This window comes from Xyrauchen texanus, chromosome 31, assembly GCF_025860055.1.
Source record: "Xyrauchen texanus isolate HMW12.3.18 chromosome 31, RBS_HiC_50CHRs, whole genome shotgun sequence".
Classification (NCBI taxonomy): Eukaryota; Metazoa; Chordata; class Actinopteri; order Cypriniformes; family Catostomidae; genus Xyrauchen; species Xyrauchen texanus.
The window spans coordinates 26,721,914-26,741,921 of record NC_068306.1 but is presented as its reverse complement, the minus strand read 5'-3'; the positions used below and the strand labels follow the sequence as shown (position 1 = coordinate 26,741,921).

Below are 20,008 nucleotides of genomic sequence, written 5' to 3'. Positions count from 1 at the left end.
TTTGTTATGTAAAAAAGTATGATGTCATGAGTTATAAGAACTAATAGGACAAATAAATTAAGCTATTAAAGGGTAACTAAACCCTAAACCAACTTTTTTTAGTTAATGATCTGTAAGCATGGGGCTTTATTAGTACTGGTCATTGATTCAAGTAATTTTTTTGACATTTGTGCATAAAGTGTTTTAATTCTACAATATATGGTGTTAAAACGTCTGAGTGTTGCCCTCTTCAGGTTGAACGGTGGCTACTGCAGTTGAATTTTCCTATTGGCTGTTTGCGGTACTTCGTGACGTAAGCGGTGACAGCTGATGTAAGCAGGTTCCAGCTCACCACGCCCTTGGTACGAGCTACCACGCCCATGGCAGTATAAAAACCATCTCGTTTCGTCAAAACCACTGTAGCGAGTCAGGAGTTGGAATTAGCAGTATTGAAAATGATCAGGATAGAGTATTTTAGCATCTATTTAGCATAGCATTTATATAGTTATTTAGATTATTTAGTGTAGTCTAGGTAGTTAATTAGCATATTTGTTAGTGTAGTATTGTTAGAAGCATAGTTAGTTAGTAGCATAGTATTGCGTCAGTTAGGATAGCTTCAAGTTAGCGTAGATTATCTGTATTTAGTACAGTGGTCAGGATGGTACGTAGGTGTAGTGTTGCTGGTTGCAACAGCACTGCTGGACTGTATAGCTTTCCAGCAGACTTGGAAATTAGGCGCCAGTGGTTGCATGTCCTTGGCCTGGAAGACCGCAAGTTGCCGCCTAGAGCTGTAGGAGTGTGCAAACTGCATTTTACGCGGGATTGCTTCTCCAACGCAATGGAGGTGGAAATGGGCTTCTCCAAACAGCTTGCGCTGAAAAGCGCCGCAGTGCCAAACGCTGCTCCTCCTGCATGGACTCCACCACCGCAGCGGCGTCTTGAGGTGAGTGATCATATATATTTGAATCACAATTTATGGTTAGGCTAAAGTTAATCCTCTGGGGTAGACAAACGCGCCGGCGCATTTGCTGGATTTTTTCACATAGCGGCAAAATATGAATATGCCTACAGAGCGCACGCTATTGACATCAACTCGATAAAATTCATCAGATTCATGTACATGTCGTCTTGCGACTGTGTGAGGAATAATAATAACATAATAGTAATACTCCTGGAGAAAATTACCACTCCAGTCACTCTCCATTTTAGAGTCTGACAGCAGCTGTCAATTAATCCGTCACTACGGGTCTCAGGTGCACGCCCCCCCGCTCAGCCCAGCCCTCGTTTCGTCCCCTCTATCCCCGCTGGTGTCTGCCCACTTTTCCAGCATTTTTCAAATATTGCTAGTGGGTGGAGTCAGACTCTGAGCAGGGGTTTAGTTACCCTTTAATTTTGCACTCATATATGGATAAAAACCACTTCAGTTGACATTATAAAGGCCTCATTGGTAAAGTCCCAGGCTGATACTTGAAAAGGTATCCTAATGAGTGTAGCATTTCTAATGGAGTTAAGTACTTACGAGCCATTGTCCGACTCTATGTGCTTGTGTCGCTGCTGTTTGTTGACCAAGTATATTGTGCCTACTATACTGAATATGATGCCCAGGGCGATCACCCATCCAAGGACACCCATCACCCTCTCTGCGGCACTCAATGACAGGGGCTTTTCTGCTGGGAAAATAAATGGTGGGCATCTCCTGGCTAATTTCACCAAATGCACAACATACTGACTTTATTGTTACACTTTACAATACTGTTGTATCATCATTTACTCATTTACTCATCCTCATGTTGGTCCAAATCAGTATGTTCTTTCTTACGAATACAGCACAATAGGAGATTTAAGGTAAAATTAAAGCCTCAGTCACCATCTACTTTCATTGTATGGAAAAAAGCTACAATGAACGTGAATGGTGACTGAGGCTGTCATTCTGCCTAACATCTTTTGTGTTTCATGGAAGAAAGAAAGTCATACAATATACTATTTTTTAATACTGGTTCATTATCCATTGACTAATGTTGAAGTAGCTATACAATTTGTAATGTTAAAATGTGATGAATATTAACCAAGATTATACAGTACATGCTGTGAAAATATAGTTCACTGTTTGTTCAAGTTAACTATTGCTTTAACTAATGCAACAACGTTATTGTAAAGGGTTTCCAAAGAATAAAAGCTTTAGTAATTTGTAATATCAGATTGTACTGGAATACTACTGCAGATTTAAGTAAATGCCTCTGAAACATCATTTCCAATGTATGTTTCTGCTATTAAAGTATTGATAATAGTTCTTTTGTAAGGACCAAGCCCTATTGTTTAATGCTGGTGAGAAAGAAAGCACACATCCGCCTCATTTTAGCATACATGCCTTTCTTTTGTGCAAACTCATATCAACAAACGGGGCTGCTATGAAAGGTATTCATGTGAGCTTTCCCTTGGCTCATTGTGTACATAAAACAACAATGATGTCGATGGCAAACTAGGAAAAGGGAATTGTGTCATGGGGGGTCTAATGGCTGTAAAAGAGATGTTAATGGCATAATGTTTCCACTTTGTACAGACAAAAGCCAGCCTCTAACAAAGAACGTCCGGAACAGATGACCCCAAACATTCCTCTTAAATTGCTTTGCTTGGATGGAACTTCTTCATGTTTTCCCAATAACCTTATCAGAAGCAGAACATACCTCATAATTAGACTAAAATACATTATATTGTACAATTTCATCTTAATTGGAGTTCTAAATAAAAGTTCGGGAGGAGCACGTTCATCTAATCTCGCAATCACCACTAGAGTATATAGGCTCACATCCCTCTATCCCTCTCTTAATATACATTCACTTCTATTACACTTCCAGTGATCTATTAACATGTATTCAAATCAAGTATTGCACTCGAGACCCTCTGTTGTGGACAGCAACTAGTTAAACCATTTTCCATTATCTCAAGATTATATGAACACGCAAACTTGTGAATTGACTTGTAGATGGTGGTTATGTTTTTATTTATATGTCAGCCAAGGATTCACTAGACTTACTGACATTTAGTACAAATCACAAGATAACAGTAGAGAACAAGCACTGTATATCACAGTATGTTTGGCTTGGCAGCATAATAATGATACGCATTTTGAACCCACACAAGTTTTTTCCTTAATAAATGAAGCACAATTTTACAAACTATACAGTAAAAACAAGTTGGGCAATTTTCGTTGCAATAAAAAAAATGAAAAGTACAATAAATAAATAAATAAAAATACAAAAACGATGCCAATTGGCATTAAACATGTTTATATATATATATATATATATATATATATATATATATATATATATATATATATATATATATATATATAATGTTATATATACAAACATAACTTATTAAAATTTGTTATATAAATTTGCCAAATTTTCTGTACCCTGTGTACTTGTACCGCTGCTGTTTGTTGATCAAGTATTGTGCCTGCTATACTGATTATGATGCCCAGGGCGATCACCCACCAAGGACACCCACAAGAAACATTAGTTAAAACATTAGTTTACACAAAGAGACCTAAAAAAAAACTATTTAAACCATTTATGTAGTACATCATATTATGTAATATTATGGCATTGACACTACATGTAAACACTTTACCACTAAGGTATGCAGTAAATTGCTGATACAGTGCAAGGACTTATTATAGAGGTTAATTGTGGAAAATATTTGATTTAGCTGTATGTGTTTCCAGGGTAGTTGTATTTAAGAGCTGTGATAAAAGCAGCCAGAAAGTCACTATTCTGTGCAAAATTATATCCAGTGTAAGACTTTCACAGTTTATGGGACATACCACAGTTTAAAACAAATGGCAATAAAACAAATGAGTAAACACAGAAGCAAAACTGTTTTCTCAATACAATGGCAGGGCATCCTTAAGATTTCAACCCACATCCAGCTTGCAAAAGCTTTTAGTGTTTGTAAGAGGTCATTATCTCATGCAAAATCAATGACATGGCCAATCATTTGTCAGTTCAGAACCATCCTTCATTAGTTTGGACTTTCATGTCAACAATTCAGATAATCACACAAATGTAACCCAATTCCTGCTTTAAAGGAGGGAGATGGCAAGGAATGAGTCTGCAAGGAATGAGTTTGAGGGGATGGTAGAAGACGATAAACGTGTCTGATTAGCTCAAAGTCTTCTACACATACCACTCTTCTTTGGAAATGACAGAGCCATCCATTTGAGGAACCATGTCCACTGAGACTTCTACCTCAGATCCATAATCATAAATGTAAGTCTGCTCATTGTATCCACACCTCTCATGCTCCTCAGTGAGTTCCGTGTGGTAGGCCATTCTGCTATCTTGGCTGTTGTGAAACTCCTGAATGCTTCCTCCTAATAAACTGGAGCCTCTGTAAAATTCAAGCTTTTTCATCTCTTCATCTGAGTCTTCGGAGAAGGTCATGCTCTGAGAGGGATGCTGGGGCAGGCTGCCAGCCATGTCATAGCCATTTCCAAGGATTTGCTTTTTGGTACTGTAATCTCCTTTAAACCTGCATCTCCGCCGATAGACAAACACTACCAGGAGAGTAATGGCCGCCAAAAGTACCACACCACACACAACAGCTCCACCAATGACAGTACCAACATGATGTTGCTCCTGAGACATCTCACGTGGGTAACTAGGGAATTCTGGGTAAGGAAAGACCATGTAGGGAAAAGGGTTTGAGAGCTCCACTGGAAAAAAAAAGCTATATAGACCAGTGGTTCTCAACTAGTTTTGATTCAGGATGCAGATTTTGCATCAAGTTGCAACCCAACATCGTGACAAAATTGTCTACAGTGCAGTAGACAGTGAGCAAAAGTGTTTTTAAAATTATAGGAAGTTCTACCACAAATGTTAAATCTGTATTATTTACTCACGCTAATGCCATACTAACCATTTGATGTTCTTTCTTAATAGGGTTTATTTGCCATTTGACGAAAGTGAATAGTGAATCTCAAATGCACTCTCAAATTAAATGAAATCATTTAAAAAAGTGCTGGAATTAAAAATGGAAGCTACAAATTTATACACATTTCTTCCCACTGGCTGAACTCCTCAAAGCTGACGGCGGAGCACTTGTGCGCTTAAAACAGTGCCCCTAGGCCAGTAGTGCTTTGTGGCATAGGCGATATAGGCAGCCACCTAGGGCAGAAACTCTCTCTAAGGCAGCATGACAGGGTACCTGCTTGGCTGCTCCCACACAGACATTGCAAGATCGTGATGGGAGAAAGGTACCCCAAATTTTGCTGCCCCAGCCCTGGCTCGATCGCATTGGGAAAAAAGGTGCCTCAAATTGTGCCACCCCGCACAGAGTTCACAAGACCACTACTGGAGAAAGGTGCCCCAAGTTATTCCTGTCAGGCTACTCAGCCTTAAAGGCTCTATATGGTTTGGATTATGGATGTTCATAAAGCATTCTTACATTCTGAACAAACATAAGATAACCATGAACAACTATATAGGTACACCGTGACACAGGATCGAATCAGTGGTCTTGGCAAATTAATACCAACCATTTGATTGCTGGGCAGATATGACAAATTAATTGATGATTTTGCATCAATGAAAACTAGGAGAGGAGGGTTACATTTTATTTTAAGGAGGCGCCACGTCGGATCTCACCTAGGGCACCAAGAAATACAGCACCGCCACTGCGCTAGGCGAATGATAGCAGAATAAGCTCCGGTACGACAGAGACTGGACTTATGTTTTACATTTTTTCTATGGTGTTTTTTTGTCCTTTTATAGCTTGACAGACTTTTTACTTTCACTTTTCATTATTATTATATGACAAATAAACTCCTTAAATAAAATGTACCTTTTCTTCTATTGTACAAATTCGTACTGGTTTGGAGCAGCATTATGGTGAGTTAATGACAGAATTACATTTTTTTTTTTTTTTTACTATTCATAAACAGCTTCAGCAGTGTGATTTACAAGTCTAAGACATGGAAAAACACTGGGACAAATATTGTATCAGTATTAACCATGGTACCAAGTGACAGGTGGATTTCATATAACAAAAATACATGTTAATATATAAAGTATTTGCATTTAGAATGGTTTTCCCTTCTGTTTGCAACCTAATCAGAACAGATTTGTGACCCACCAGTTGAGAACCAAAGACCCTCTCCATTTAGAATAACAATATGGATTATTAAAAGAGAAACAGGAGGGTGTAGGGACAGGGAAGGGTTGTGTTCACGTTTTGCAGTCTACATGGAATTTTTTCCTAGGGGTTGTCACTCAAGCAAAGAGAGTACCTTGCAAAGACAGCAGGACTTCAGACAAGAAGCATCATGCATACATGAACATGCACATACTGTAAATGTAAACATGCTTCTATAGACCACACCTTATGTTAACTGCATGCAGGGAGTGAAATGCAAACCAAGGCTATCACCAGCCAGGAGTAAGACACAAACTTGCAGCCACATGCAAAGTGCTGCCCCTGCAAGGCACTGTATCAAAAACACACAAGGAGCAAAGATCTAAATACAGTTTCAGGCAGGGAGCATCATAATAGTTCATGCAAAAATGAAATTTCTTTCCTTAGTCACTCACTCTTATGTTGTTCCAAACCAGAATGACTTACTTTCGTAAGTGGAACACAAAAGAAGATGTTAGGCAGAATGTTAGTTTCAGTCACCTTTTACTTTCATTTCATCTTTTTCCATACAATGAAAATGAATTGTGACTGAGGCTCACATTCTGCCTAACATCTAATTTTGTGTTCCATCGAAGAAATAAAGTCATACAGGTTAAAATACAGGTTGACATGAGAGTAAGTGATGACAGAATATTTGTTGTTGCCTAAGTATTTCTTTTAAGTGATGTTTCAGAGGCAGTCAAGAGTAAGATTTGTGCTGATTATGGTGTTAAGACAAAAAAGTTACTAAAAGATTTACATGCATATTTACATGCACAGGAACGCACACATTCGCATGCATTCATTTCAGAGGAAGTTGCAACAACATACCTGTGACGGTGACCTCAATGGATGCTGATCCTGTCCCAATGCTGTTGGAGGCATCACAGATATATTTCCCTGTTATGTCATAGGTTACAGGTCCTTTGAACATCAGCACGTCTTCTCGGACCTCTGCTGTACTCGGCAGAGAACCGTTCAAGCTAGAGAGAGAAAATACTGATCAGATCTTGCATAAAAGATTGAAACTGAAACTGAAACTGACAAAGAACTGACAGATGCCCAAAGGCCTGAAGTTATTCAATATCTTACAGTAATGTTCCAGGTTCAATAAAAGTAAAATGTTATTAATTTTAACTTGTCCCTCAGTTTGTAAAAGCAAGCAAAATGTACTTAATGTAATGTAATAATAAATATAAAATACACAATCTTTTGAAAGCACAGCCACTAGACTAAAACATTAAATATTTTAATATGATACTTGTGTGAAAAAACTGCTTACTAATTTTGCCTGTGCAAAGTTATATCTAACCTTTCAACTACTGTACTCCCCATCATTCTAAATAAGAATCTTGTAAAAAAAAAATATATAAAAAAATAACAATAAGTGCAAGGATACCAAATAGGTACACGGCCTAACCTGAACGGGAATTCCATTCACAGGAATTACATTGGTAATGCAGAAGTTTATCCCCCTAAATCAGTGGTCCAACTAAAAACGGCTGATTTAGACAACTTAAAATATTAGTTAATATAACTTGAATAAGATAACTTAAAATTATTTTAGAGTAAACTATGGCCCATTATGGCTGATATTATTTTCAGATCTTTATCCATTTAAATGTATTAAAGGTATAGTTGAAAATGCCCAAACATGAAAATTCTGTCTTCATTTACTCAACCTCATGTTGCTCCAAACCTGTTTGTCTTTCTTTCTTCCATGGAACACAAAAGGAGATGTTAGGCAGAATGTTAGCCTCAGTCACCATTCACTTTCATTGTACAAAAAATAAATGCAAAGGGAGTGAATGGTGACTGACACTGAGAAAATGATAACAGAAATGTCATTATTGGGTGAACTCTCCCTTTAACTGAACATTTTTTATATAAGGATAGATATCAAAGATATACGTATATCACAGACATTGTTTATCTGAAACTATTGATAGCACAGAATTAAAGTCAGTAGACTTACTATCTCCACTGAAACAAAGAGATTGGTGGGTTGGCATCAGCCAGGCAGGTGAGCTGAACATTTTCTCTGTTCAAATACCAATTCCCATCAAAGCCCTCAATTATTACCTCTGGTTCATCTGTAGACAAGGAACAAAACAGTGCAATGACATTCAGACACTTTTACCCAAAGCAACTTACTTAAATGCATTAGTGCTATGCTGCACCAGCTGAGATAGAGAAACACTATGATGCATCTATTTTCCTTAGTGTGTTCAGATGTGTGTATCGTCTTTATGAGCATTTTGTAAAATGGATGCTTAAAGAAATTAAAGTTTTGGATAGGAAATTCCCTTTTAATGAATAAAATGCAATAAAGAAAGGCTGTTGCAGTTCCTTTAAAGATTATTTAGCATTCTTAGTAATAACTGTACATTTAAAGCAATAGTTAAGCATGGGTTCTTACACTGAATGTTGAGCGTTACACTTTCAGTGTACTGTTCATCATTATATGTGGAAACACAGGTGAGCAGCTGTTGGTGTATTTCTCGACTGGGAACCACCAAGTAATCGCTGCGCACTGTGACGGTCCCATCAAGGTTGCGGATCTCCTGGTTGTTGGATTCTCCATCCAAATCAGTTTCCCATGTGATCACACCAGGTGGCTTCCCATTGGCTGAAACGCATGTGGCAACAATCATCTTCAGGTCTTTGGATCCTGCCACTATAGAGGGTGTAGACAGACCCATCTGGATCATAGGGCGAGCTGCATGAACGAATACAGAGGATTAGCACATACAGTATGCACAAGGATATTTCTTGCACTGCAGACCACTGGATTACTGTAAGATTCTGTGCCATGTTATGTTTTGCAAGATGTGCTGCTTATTCATGTTTTAATTTTTCATTAAGGAAATGTAATGCATTATTTTATAATAGTTTTCCTGGAAACATCATTGTGACACAGGCCTCTTTGCAATTCAATCGTACCTTGAAAAATGATGAAACATGCAGAGAAATCATTCCTAGGTAAAGTGGAAAGTTTTACTTATATCAGAAACAAAAGTCAATCTCAGTTTACCTGTGACCATCACAGAATATTAGCAAAAAGCCACTGCAACACAACCTTGGCACACAATAACCTACATATAACATGATGCTAAAAATAAATGGTCCTGCAAGGACATATTTTTGCTTTTTGACTGAATTCCTGGAGTTCTATGTTATGTCTGTGATTAACTTTGACTAACAGAGGATGACAACCCCAATTCAGGAATGAAGAAACTTGCCTTTATAATTCTCACATTGCACTCATCCTCTAAGAGTAGCTCTCCTGTCATCACTCAATGACTCCACCCACTACTTACATATTAAGTAGCAATCAGTATTTTACCCATACATAACATTCTACATATTGTTTAGAGCTCAATGCTTGTATGCATATAATTTTGACCAATTCTGAATAACCAAGACAGATGTTTAACTCGATCCATTGGTGTTTAACATTTATGATAAAAGTTGCATAGTGTTAAATCCATTGTTACATGTCTCTATTAGATGTACCATCAGTTTCAAAGATCGGGTATTGAGAGTAATCAGATGATTGCGATTTTTCTGTTAATCACTAAGGCTTAATCAGACTTTAGTGTAGCACTGGTTTCATGTAAGCATTTTTAATGTGCCTCTTAAACACTAAATCAATCCCTTATTGTAGGGGCCTTGAACTTGTTCAATGGTAAAGGAATAGTTCAGCCAAAAATAAAAAAATTCCATCATTATTTCTCAGTCAGTACATTTATGCGCAACTTAATAAAAGTCACTAAAACATTGAACTAATACATACGACTGAAATCTTATTTCCAGTCCAATATTTTGGCGAAATCGGATTAACAGACCTTGATAATATAGATAATTGTATCTTGGCTTTGTCAAGCGTAGACACATTAATCAGACCACAATTGACCTTGGCATTGTGTTCATGCTCCAAAAGACAATGGTGACTTGTGACGTGCATTTAACATTTCCTCAGCTAACATCCTTCCTTAAAATAGTTGATCTTCCATTGTGTCTTGTAAACTTGGAAAGACAGATGAAGACTATAGCTCGTCTACTCAAAAAACAGCAGTAGCTCTAATAACTGCGCATGAAAATGCAACGAACCATTTAGTTCTAATTGTGAAGATCAACCAGGTTTATTTAAAAGAACTGTCTCAAAAGAACGATATGTTTACAGATCAGACTAGATCAGTGCTTTTTTCCCCTTCTTTTTGGACCTTAACAAATGCTCACAATGAAGCCATTTTTGTTGATTTGTCTAATCAATATTTTAAGGATATGTAAGCACTTGAATAAAAGATGTATAACAAATTCCAACTTCCTTGATGAACAGTTTTTGTTGAAGTTCACTAAGTTTCCTTAAGTTTGGGCTTTGTATTTTGAAGAAATCTGTTGATAAGCGAAAATGGGCCATGCCCAGATATTTTAATGACATGCATCCCTGAAGCATTTTGAAGAATCAAAATTATTTTGTCAAATATTTGTCAGGAGGGTCTGTAGATGATATACTCCAAATTGTGTGTGAATCAGACAAAGAGTCTAGGAGTAGTTAAAAAGTAGCTTTTTTAATATTATTTATAATTATTATTATTATTATTAAAATGGTGGAATCCTTTTGGTTCAAAAAAATTATAAAAGCATTTTGTTTTGCAAAAAAATATGTTAAGTAAATAATGACAATAATTTATATTTTGGGTTAACTATTCCTTCACAAGTTTTTAACAAGTGTTTGTGGTTGTGGCATTTGTGGACAGGGAACCTTGTACATTTAGTACAAGGAGAAAAAAGCATTTACATACCATAAACAGTCAGATTGACCATGTTCTCCCTGTTGCCTGCTGGGAAGGTTGTGTACTCGCAGATGTAGGTAGATTCATCAGACAGTCTCAGTTTGTTGAATACTATGGTGGTGTCCTCCAGAGAAGGAGTGCGCTGGCGGACAGCAGGGTTTTTGAAGCGTACACGCTCTTTAAAGGGTGGCAGCACTGACACACCCAGCGCAGGATTGGCGATGGCCACGTTCTGCTTGGTGCCATTGACCAATTTCTGCCATGTGACCTGGGAAATCTTTACAGGTGGGTTGCTGTTGACAAACTGACAGCGCAGCTCTATCTGTGAGCCCACAAATCCTGACTTACTGCTGTCCATCTGGACCATTTGGCCATGAACACCTGACAATAAAAGGATTAACAGTCAGGGTTACATTACTTGTGTGATAGCAGCATATGTGTGGATGTATGTGTATATGTAAACTGCATTATCTCAATAATGCTCACATGGATGTACAGATGACTAGCATCAACAAGCAAATCTTGAACATGAAAACATACCATATTAGGAAAAAACAAACCTTCTAAATTGTTTAATGTTGTAAGCATAAGAATATTTATTGACTAATGAAAGGCACAAAGAAAAATTCCTAGTAAGTAATCTGTAGAAAGCATTGAAGAATTTTGTTACTGCCCAGGAAACAAATATGCATTATATATAATATATACATTAAATATAAATTCATTTAATACATTACACCAACGTTCATCATACCACATTGTTGGAATGACCTTCCCAACTCCATCCGTGAAGCTGACTCACTTTCTGTCTTCAAAATATAGCTAAAAACACATCTTTTCCATGAGCACTTAACCAGTCGCAAAAAAATACAAAGAAAATAAAGACATTTCTTGTTGTACTTTAATCTGTTTTGAATACTATTCTGATGCTAGTGAAACTTTGTAATATGGCACTTTTCATACCACTGTCTCCTTAAGATGAAGTTTTCCTCTTTTGTAAGTCGCTTTGGTAAAAGTGTCTGCCAAACGAATAAATGTAAATTGTCTGTGCATGTCCCTGCTTCAGAGTTCTGGTCACCATTCACTTGCATTATATGGACATACTGAGCTGAGATATTGTTCCAAAAATCTCAATTTGTGTTCAGCAGAGGAAAGAAAGTCACTCACATCTTAGGTGAGGGTGAGTAAATGGTGAGATAATTTTCATTTTTGTATAAACTTACCCTTTAAAATCTTAGTTACTGAGATATAGCCAATGTGACAATTTCCCCATGTGATGAGTAGCCCCGTCTCCCCAATGCTGTAAATATAAAACATGTGCTGCAGCTATTTCAGAACTTGAACAATTAGCTCAGTGGAAGTTCACAGAGCTGCACGCGCTGAGCCGGTGTCACAGACTGACACAATCACTGCAGCAGCATCAAGCTCTTCAAACAAAGTGAAACACTTTCTTCCCTCCACACAGTACAAAAAAAGAGTAGTTTCGTAATGAAATGCCTTCATTTAACACCAAGACAAGCTGATATTTCAAGATTAAAATCACAGCTCTAATTTAAGGCAGCACGCTGAGGGAAGTTTTGGCTCTAATTCTAACACTGGCTTTTCTGTGTAATGAGCTCTTATGACATCAGTTATTAAGAGTAAATTTTTAAATCAATGCAGCAATATATCAGTGCCCTTTGTCCCGCATTTCAGAAGCAGTATTTATGCATTTACTCCTTGCCCTCGCAGGGGTACTGGAAACTATCGCAGCTACTTCAGGCGGATAAACTGTATAAATCTATGTAAACATCCAAGTTAAGTGTAAATCACTGCCATTCGCGTGATCGACAACTGGAGCATGAACAGGCAGCATTTCTGCGGGGCGTGTGAGATGTGCGGGCACGAGGCAATCGTGGCGACGAGAGTAACTGTGTCTGCAATCGTTCACTCATTCACAATTTCATATCTAGTGAATGGCAGTCAGTGCACTATATCTCGGAGCTCTGGGGCTGGTGCAGAAACGTCACATATGAAATTTTAAAATACTTGGGCCTTACTTGTTATTCTTATTAAATACTATATTAATACAATAAATCTTCATTCTGTTTGTCATTTTAAAAGATACTGTGCATTAATATAAAGGGTAAACACATTTGATCAAATAAAGAGTACACTTTAAAATGTATCTGTATGTTTTGTCTCTCTATATGTTATTTTAATCCTGTAATGATTTGTCAAAAAGTTATTTACTACATTCAGCATGAAATAAATCATTGCAGGAGTGAAGGAAGCAGTAAACTCTCAGCTCGTAAATCTTCCCCGTGGTGGATTGTGGGAAATTAACTGCCATCGAGTGTACTTGAAATGTACACTTTAAATTAGAGTGCATTGTGGGAACGAGTAGCTCACTCAGGATTCAGACACTCCTACAAAATAGCGAAAACTTGAAATAGTGCACTATATAGTGGATAGGGGGTGGTTTCAGACACAGCGAGTGTTCCACGACCGGAGTTGGTGCCCTCCGTAGGTTGTATACTCTGCATTTAGAGAGTGGCGGTACTGCTGTACAGAACTAAATACATACAACACTGTAAAACTGTAACTACACTGAAATAAGAATCCACACAGGACTGTAAAATCTATGAAATAGCGAAAGAAGGCATTAATAAAACATGATCTTGCTTTGGTTTTTATTTCAGCATTATATATAATGTCCTTGAGGAACATTTTCACGTTTCCACTATAATAATTACTAGAAATGTTTCCAAACCTCTTTTATTATTGACAAATTCATCCAGATCTGACAAGAGCCCTTAAAGGGATAGTTCACCCAAAAATAAGAATTCTCATTATTTACTCACCCTCATTCCACACCAGATGTGTATGACTGACTTTCTTCTGCTGAACTCAAATTAAGATTTTTAGAAGAATTTCTCAGCTCTGTAGGTCCATACAATGCAAGTGAATTGGTGGCAACATTTTAAAGCTAAACAAACAAACATAAATCAGCATACAAATAATCCATAAGACTCTAGTGGTTAAATTAGTATCTTCAGAAGAGATGTGATAGGTGTGGATGAGAAACAGAGAAACAGATCACTTTCACATTCTTTTTGTTTTTGGTGCTTCAATTTCTTCTCTGCATATCACTCACTGCTATCTAGCAAAACATAACAAATATTGATCTATTTCTCACCCACACCTATCATATCACTTCTGAAGACATGGATCAAACCACTGGAGTCTTATGGATTACTTTTATACTGCCTTTATGTGCTTTTTGGAGCATCAAAATTTTGGCATACAGAGATAAAATATTATTTTCAAAATCTGAATTTGTGTTCTGCAGAAGAAAGGAAGTCATACACATCTGGGATGGCATTAGGGTGAGTAAATGATGAGAGAATTTTCATTTTTGGGTAAACAATCTCTTTAAAGTGATAGCTCAGCCATAATTTAATATTCTGTCATCATTTATCTACCCTCATGTTGTTCCAAATCAGTGTGATGCTTTGTATTATGTGGAACACAAAATATGTTAGACAGAATGTTAGGGACTGACAGTTCACCATCACTTTCATATATATATATATATATATATATATATATATATATATATATATATATATATATATATATATATATACACTCACTATTGAGAACTCTTTTAATTGGATACTTTCTTACTCTTACTCTTACTCAAGTAATTATTTATATTTTTTATTATAAAACGTTTTTATTTATTAATTATTTAGTACTTCTACTTGAGTAATTATGATTTTGAAGTAATTGTACTTTTACTTGAGTACAGTTTTTGGCTACTCTACCCACCTCTGCCTGTAAAATGTGTTTGTGATACTCCAACCCCAAGCCTCCACACATCCAGAGGAAACCCAGTGTTAAACCACTTAAAAACAGGAGACAATCCCTTAAAAAAAAAAAAAGTGCACTATGCTGAGACAAAGTCCCTTACATAACCATAAACACATTTTTCCCTATTTTTGGAAGATTCTAGCTCTTTGTATGGCAGCAAGGTTGAAATATCTCACTGTATTGTGTTGTATTTGTCTGTTCAAGGTATGACAAAACATTAATGGAATTTGAAACACACACTCAATGAAGTCTATTAAACAAAATTGCTTATTTAACCAATTAAATCTGCAGGTTATCACAGCCATGCTAATATACTACAGCACAATTGTGAGTGTGACATAGCTTTAATAAAAAGTTAATATGGAGTTATTAATATTTTAGACAAATATGGCCAGTTATTTTGTCTATTTTTTCTCCTAATAAAAACAGTTCCAAACAAAGCTAAAATAGGATCAACCATTGCTTTGTCTAGAATGCGTCAAACACAGACTAGCAGAGTGATACAAAGAATAATGCATCCCAGGGCTATTACACTGAATATCGACATTCTTGAAACATTGCTTGATATTGCTATTGCAAATTTAATTGCGATTTTGGCACATTTTTTCCCTCATGCATACATTTTACATAAAAAAAATTCATTTATTAAAAACACATCTCAGGAGGGAGACATATTTTTCTCCCAGTTATTTCTTTATGCCTTTTCGTTTTTCTTTATTCACCTTTCTGATTTCTGTTCTGTTCCTCACTGGTTATTTTTTTGCACACTGCATTCTGATCAGAGAAATTGTCAATGAGCAAAAGATGTGCACTGATCAGAATAGCGAATTAAACAGAATTCTGAGAAAAAAATTAAAAGCTGACTGCGATTTAGAATTTGTACAGGCAATTTTAAATTGTAAAGACATTTTACTCCAATAACGACTCGGTTACTAACGTAACCTCGGTTCCCTGAGAGGAGGGAACGAGTATTGCGTAAGTAGCTTACGCTATGGGAAAACTCAGTTTCTCGAGAAATATTGAAGTCTTTATGTAAAACGCATTGCAGCTGCACAGCAGACAGCAATGAGCAAGGCAGCTCGGTCATTGGCTGTGCTGCGGCAACTTGCTCGAACCAATGGCGGGGCGACTCTGAACGCGCAACCAATGAGCGCGCTTTGCGCCCGCGCGCTCAGAGCCCGCCAAGATGGGCGTGCTAAGGCTATATATTAGGCGCCCCGTCATGAGAGTTCTTTAGGTTCAATCGACTGAAGCGACTGACCAAGCACAAGCACGGCAGCTTACGCAATACTCGTTCCCTCCTCTCAGGGAACCGAGGTTACGTTAGTAACCGAGTCGTTCCCTTCGAGAGGTCTCTCCACTTGCGTAAGTAGCTTACGCTATGGGAACACCATGCAAAACGCCAGTGCGTGCTGACTTCGCTCTATATAGCCAGAGGCAGATGCCTGAGCCTTAAAGCAAAGTGATTATTCAACGAGCCGGCCAACGGCGAGGCTATATAATGGGATAGTACAGAGCGCCTTTGCCCCAAGGTGGCCCATGGTGGGCGCTCATTGTAAAAACACAAGCACATATCTTATGTACTGATTTTTCTATTTACTGATATGCATAAAAAACCCTCTAAGTCAGTCAGAGACGGACCTTATAAGGGAGGAGATAATGCTCCGCATATACGTACTCCAGTCCACACTACAGTCAGGCTGATAGAATGTTGGAATGCAATGAGGGGACCTGTTGGTTATAAAACCTGATAAATGTCGAAGGCGAGGCCCAGCCTGCCGCCGCACAAATATCTTCAATGGGTATCCCACTCGACCACGCCCACGAGGAGGCCATGCTCCTCGTAGAGTGAGCTCTGACGCCTAAGGGGCATTGAAGGCCCTTGGCTTCATAAGCCAGCTTATAGCATCTACTATCCAGCTGATATTCTTTGCTTTGAAACTGCGAGACCTTTAGTGCGGCCGCCAAAGCATACAAATAATTGTTCCATCTGTCTGAACGGGCAGAACGCTCCAAGTATACTCTGAGCGCCCTGACCGGCAGAGTAAATTAGCGTCGCTTTGCCTGCTGGAGACGATAGCGCTGCCAGAGATATCACCTGTACTCTGAAGGATGTGGAGAGCACTTTAGGAATATACCCGTGCTTTGGCCTAAGGACAACTCTGCAGTCGTTAGGTCCAAATTCCAAGCAAGCAGCTTGATGACAGCGCGTGCAGGTGGCCCACTCTCTTGACTGAGGCGAGTGCCAGCAAGAGCGCAGTTTTGAGCGAGAGCTGTTTAAGGTGCACGGTTTGGAGAGGTTCGAACGGGCACTCTTGAGTGCGCCCAGGACCGTGGCCAGGTCCCAGATCGGTACCGAGGGGGCGAGGAGGGTTCATCCTTCTAGCCTCTTAGGAAACGAATGATTAGGTCGCTTTTCCCTAATGAGCGTCCTTTATCAGGATTGTGTGACGCCGCTATGGCAGCCACATAGACTTTGAGCGTGGAGGGTGTGCAGCCCACCTCCAGCAGCTCTTGCAAAAAGGCGAGTACACTTGGTATCTCGCGACGATTTGGGGTTCAAGCTCTTGGTATCACACCAGTCACTGAACACTTTCCACTTTTGGGCATATAAGGCCTGAGAGGGCGCCGCACCTCAGTGATGGTTCTCAACACTCCGCTGGGGAGGTTCTCTGGAACCCGTTGAGGGGCCATGCATGAAGGGCCCACAGATCGGGCGGGATGAAGAATCATCCCGCTGGCCTGCCTGAGGAGGTCCAGCCTCAACGAATCGGCCATGGGGCAGATTGCATCATCTGCATCAGTTCTGGAAACCACGTCTGGTTCTTCCAGAGTGGGGCTACCAGGAGCACTGCACATTTCACCTCCCTGATCCGACTGATGACCTGAGGTAGTATCGCGATCGGGGGAAAAGCATACAAGGAGCGGCTCGGCCAGACTTGGGCGAGCGCGTCCGTGCTCTTTGAGAAGAAAAGAGGGCAGTGCGCATTTTCCCTGGAGGCGAAGAGGTCGACCTCCGCCTCGCCAAAGGTTTGCCATAACCACTGAACCGTCAGGGGGTGGAGAGACCATTCTCCTGGGAGAACTTTGTCTCTGGACAGCATGTCCGCTCCCTGGTTCAGGATGCCTGGCACATGCGCTACTCTCAGCGAGCGCAGGTTGTGCTGTGACCATAAGATGAGCTCCCTGGCCATAGAGTGCAGGGAGCTCGACCTGAGTCCACCCTGACGATTTATATACAATACTACCGTCATGTTGTCCGTTCGGACCAGGACGTGTTCGTTTTTCAGGTACGGAAGCAGGGCTCTGAGAGCCAAGGCGACCGCTTTCATTTCCAGACAGTTTATATGTAGGCGCTTTTCCGGGTTTGACCAAAAACCGGAGAAAGGCCTGCCCTCGTAAAGGGCCCCCCATCGTATTTTGGAGGCATCTGTCGTGATCATTTTTCTCCGTGTGTTCACGCCCAGACTCACGGCGGTTTGATACCAGTCGACGGCCTTCCAGGGCGCCAGGGCTTTTATACAGCCGTGATTCGCTCTGATTAAAAAGTGGCCCGAGCGCCACGCGTGAGTGGGGACACGGCTCTTGAGCCAGCGTTGGAGAGGACGCATGTGCAACAATCCTAGCTGGAGTACAGCTGATGCCGAGGCCATGAGACCGAGCATCCTTTAAAATTGTTTGACGGGGGCGCGCGCGCGCGCTCTGAATGATGTTGCAAGGCGCCGAATAGCGAAGGCGCTCTGATGAGAGGCGCCCGTCATCTGCACTGAGTCTAGCACTATTCCCAGAAAAGAGATATTCTGGCTGGGGGATAGCACGCTCTTTGCAAAATTGATTCTCAGACCCAGACATTCTAGATGGCTGATAATCCAAGATCTGTGCTCCGTTAACTGACTCTCTGATTGTGCTAGGATTAGCCAATCATCGAGGTAATTCAGTATTCGCACTCCCCGCTGTCTCAGGGGGGAAAGTGCTGCGTCCATACATTTCGTGAATGTACGGGGGCCAATGATAGGTCGAATGGTAGTACTGTGTACTGGTATGACTGTCCCTCGAAAGCGAATCTCAGAAATGGCCTGTGATGAGGCGCTATCGGAATGTGAAAGCGTCTTTCAAATCCACTGATAGAAACCAATCCCCGGGGCGAACTTGGGCGAGGATATGTTTGGTCGTTAACATTCTGAATGAGTGAATCATTAAAGCTTTGTTCAGATGTCTGAGATCTAGGATGGGGCGGAGGCCACCGTCCTTTTTCGGGACGAGAAAGTAGCGGCTGTAAAAACCCGCCTCGCTCATAGAGGGAGGAACAGTTACTATAGCACCCTTCTCTATCAGTTTGAGCACCTCGGTGCGTAGAACATGTGAAACATCTTTCGTGTCGCAGTGACGTATGGGCCCTGCCGGCGAATTGCCTTGTGCTAACACTGAGCTTATTATGCTTCAGAAGCCATTGAGCGCATGTCAGCAGCTTTGTTGAGTGCCAGGGTGTGGGTGCGCGTGAGATTACGGGCTGAATGCTGGCTCGGGAATGCTCGCAGTGACGATGGGCCCTGCGAGAAATGCCTTGTGCTAACACTGTACTAGACAGTGTCTCAGAGGCGTGGGGTGCATACATTGTAATGAGTGCACGAGCGCACTGTGCATAAAGCTTACCGTCTTAGCGGGAGTTTCTCGAATGCTCGCGGCATGAGCCAGAGAACTGTTTGAAACTGTATAGAGCAGCTTATGAGTGGGGGTGCATATACCGTAGTAGGCATGCGCGCCATTTTCATAAAGCCTCCGGCCATGGCGGGGGTTTTGGGCATGCATACAGTGTTTGTGTGTAGGGGTGCATGCATGACAGCAGGCACGCGCGCTACCTTTATAGTATTTCCCGCTTTTACTGGGGAAGTGTTTATAACTGTGGGAACAGTGCTTGTGTGTAGTGGTGCATACATGACAATAGGCACACGAACCACATTTATGGGGCGTCCAGCTTCAGCTAGGGAAGTATTCGGCACTGTTTGGACAGTATTGATATGTGGGAATGCGCACTTTAGTGTGGACACGTGACCCCTTAGTGACACAGGCAGAAAATGACTCTTTTTGTGATTTCTGTGTGTTGCCGTTAAAACGGCGTTTGATTGCAGGTGAGCGAGTTCTGTGACTGGCCCATTGACTGCTGTACAGACATTTCCAGCCGCTTGTAAGGGGACTGG

The 20,008-nt window shown here is 40.1% G+C and overlaps 1 protein-coding gene across 3 annotated transcripts in view; it reads right to left on the bottom strand.

Moving 5' to 3' along the window:
• Positions 1 to 20,008, bottom strand: part of LOC127625304 (nectin-1-like) — a 41,046-nt gene that overhangs the window by 3,289 nt on the left and 17,749 nt on the right. The window contains exons 2-6 of one of the 3 annotated variants that reach the window (XM_052100511.1): positions 10,965 to 11,336; positions 8,576 to 8,875; positions 8,132 to 8,249; positions 6,988 to 7,139; positions 1,499 to 1,649 (exon numbers count right to left, since the gene is read on the bottom strand). In XM_052100511.1, coding sequence (XP_051956471.1) covers positions 1,499 to 1,649; positions 6,988 to 7,139; positions 8,132 to 8,249; positions 8,576 to 8,875; positions 10,965 to 11,336 — 1,093 coding nt within the window. Of the gene's footprint in view, positions 1 to 1,498; positions 1,650 to 3,402; positions 4,655 to 6,987; positions 7,140 to 8,131; positions 8,250 to 8,575; positions 8,876 to 10,964; positions 11,337 to 20,008 lie in introns of those variants that run through there. The other 2 variants (XM_052100512.1, XM_052100510.1) reach the window with 2 other exon arrangements.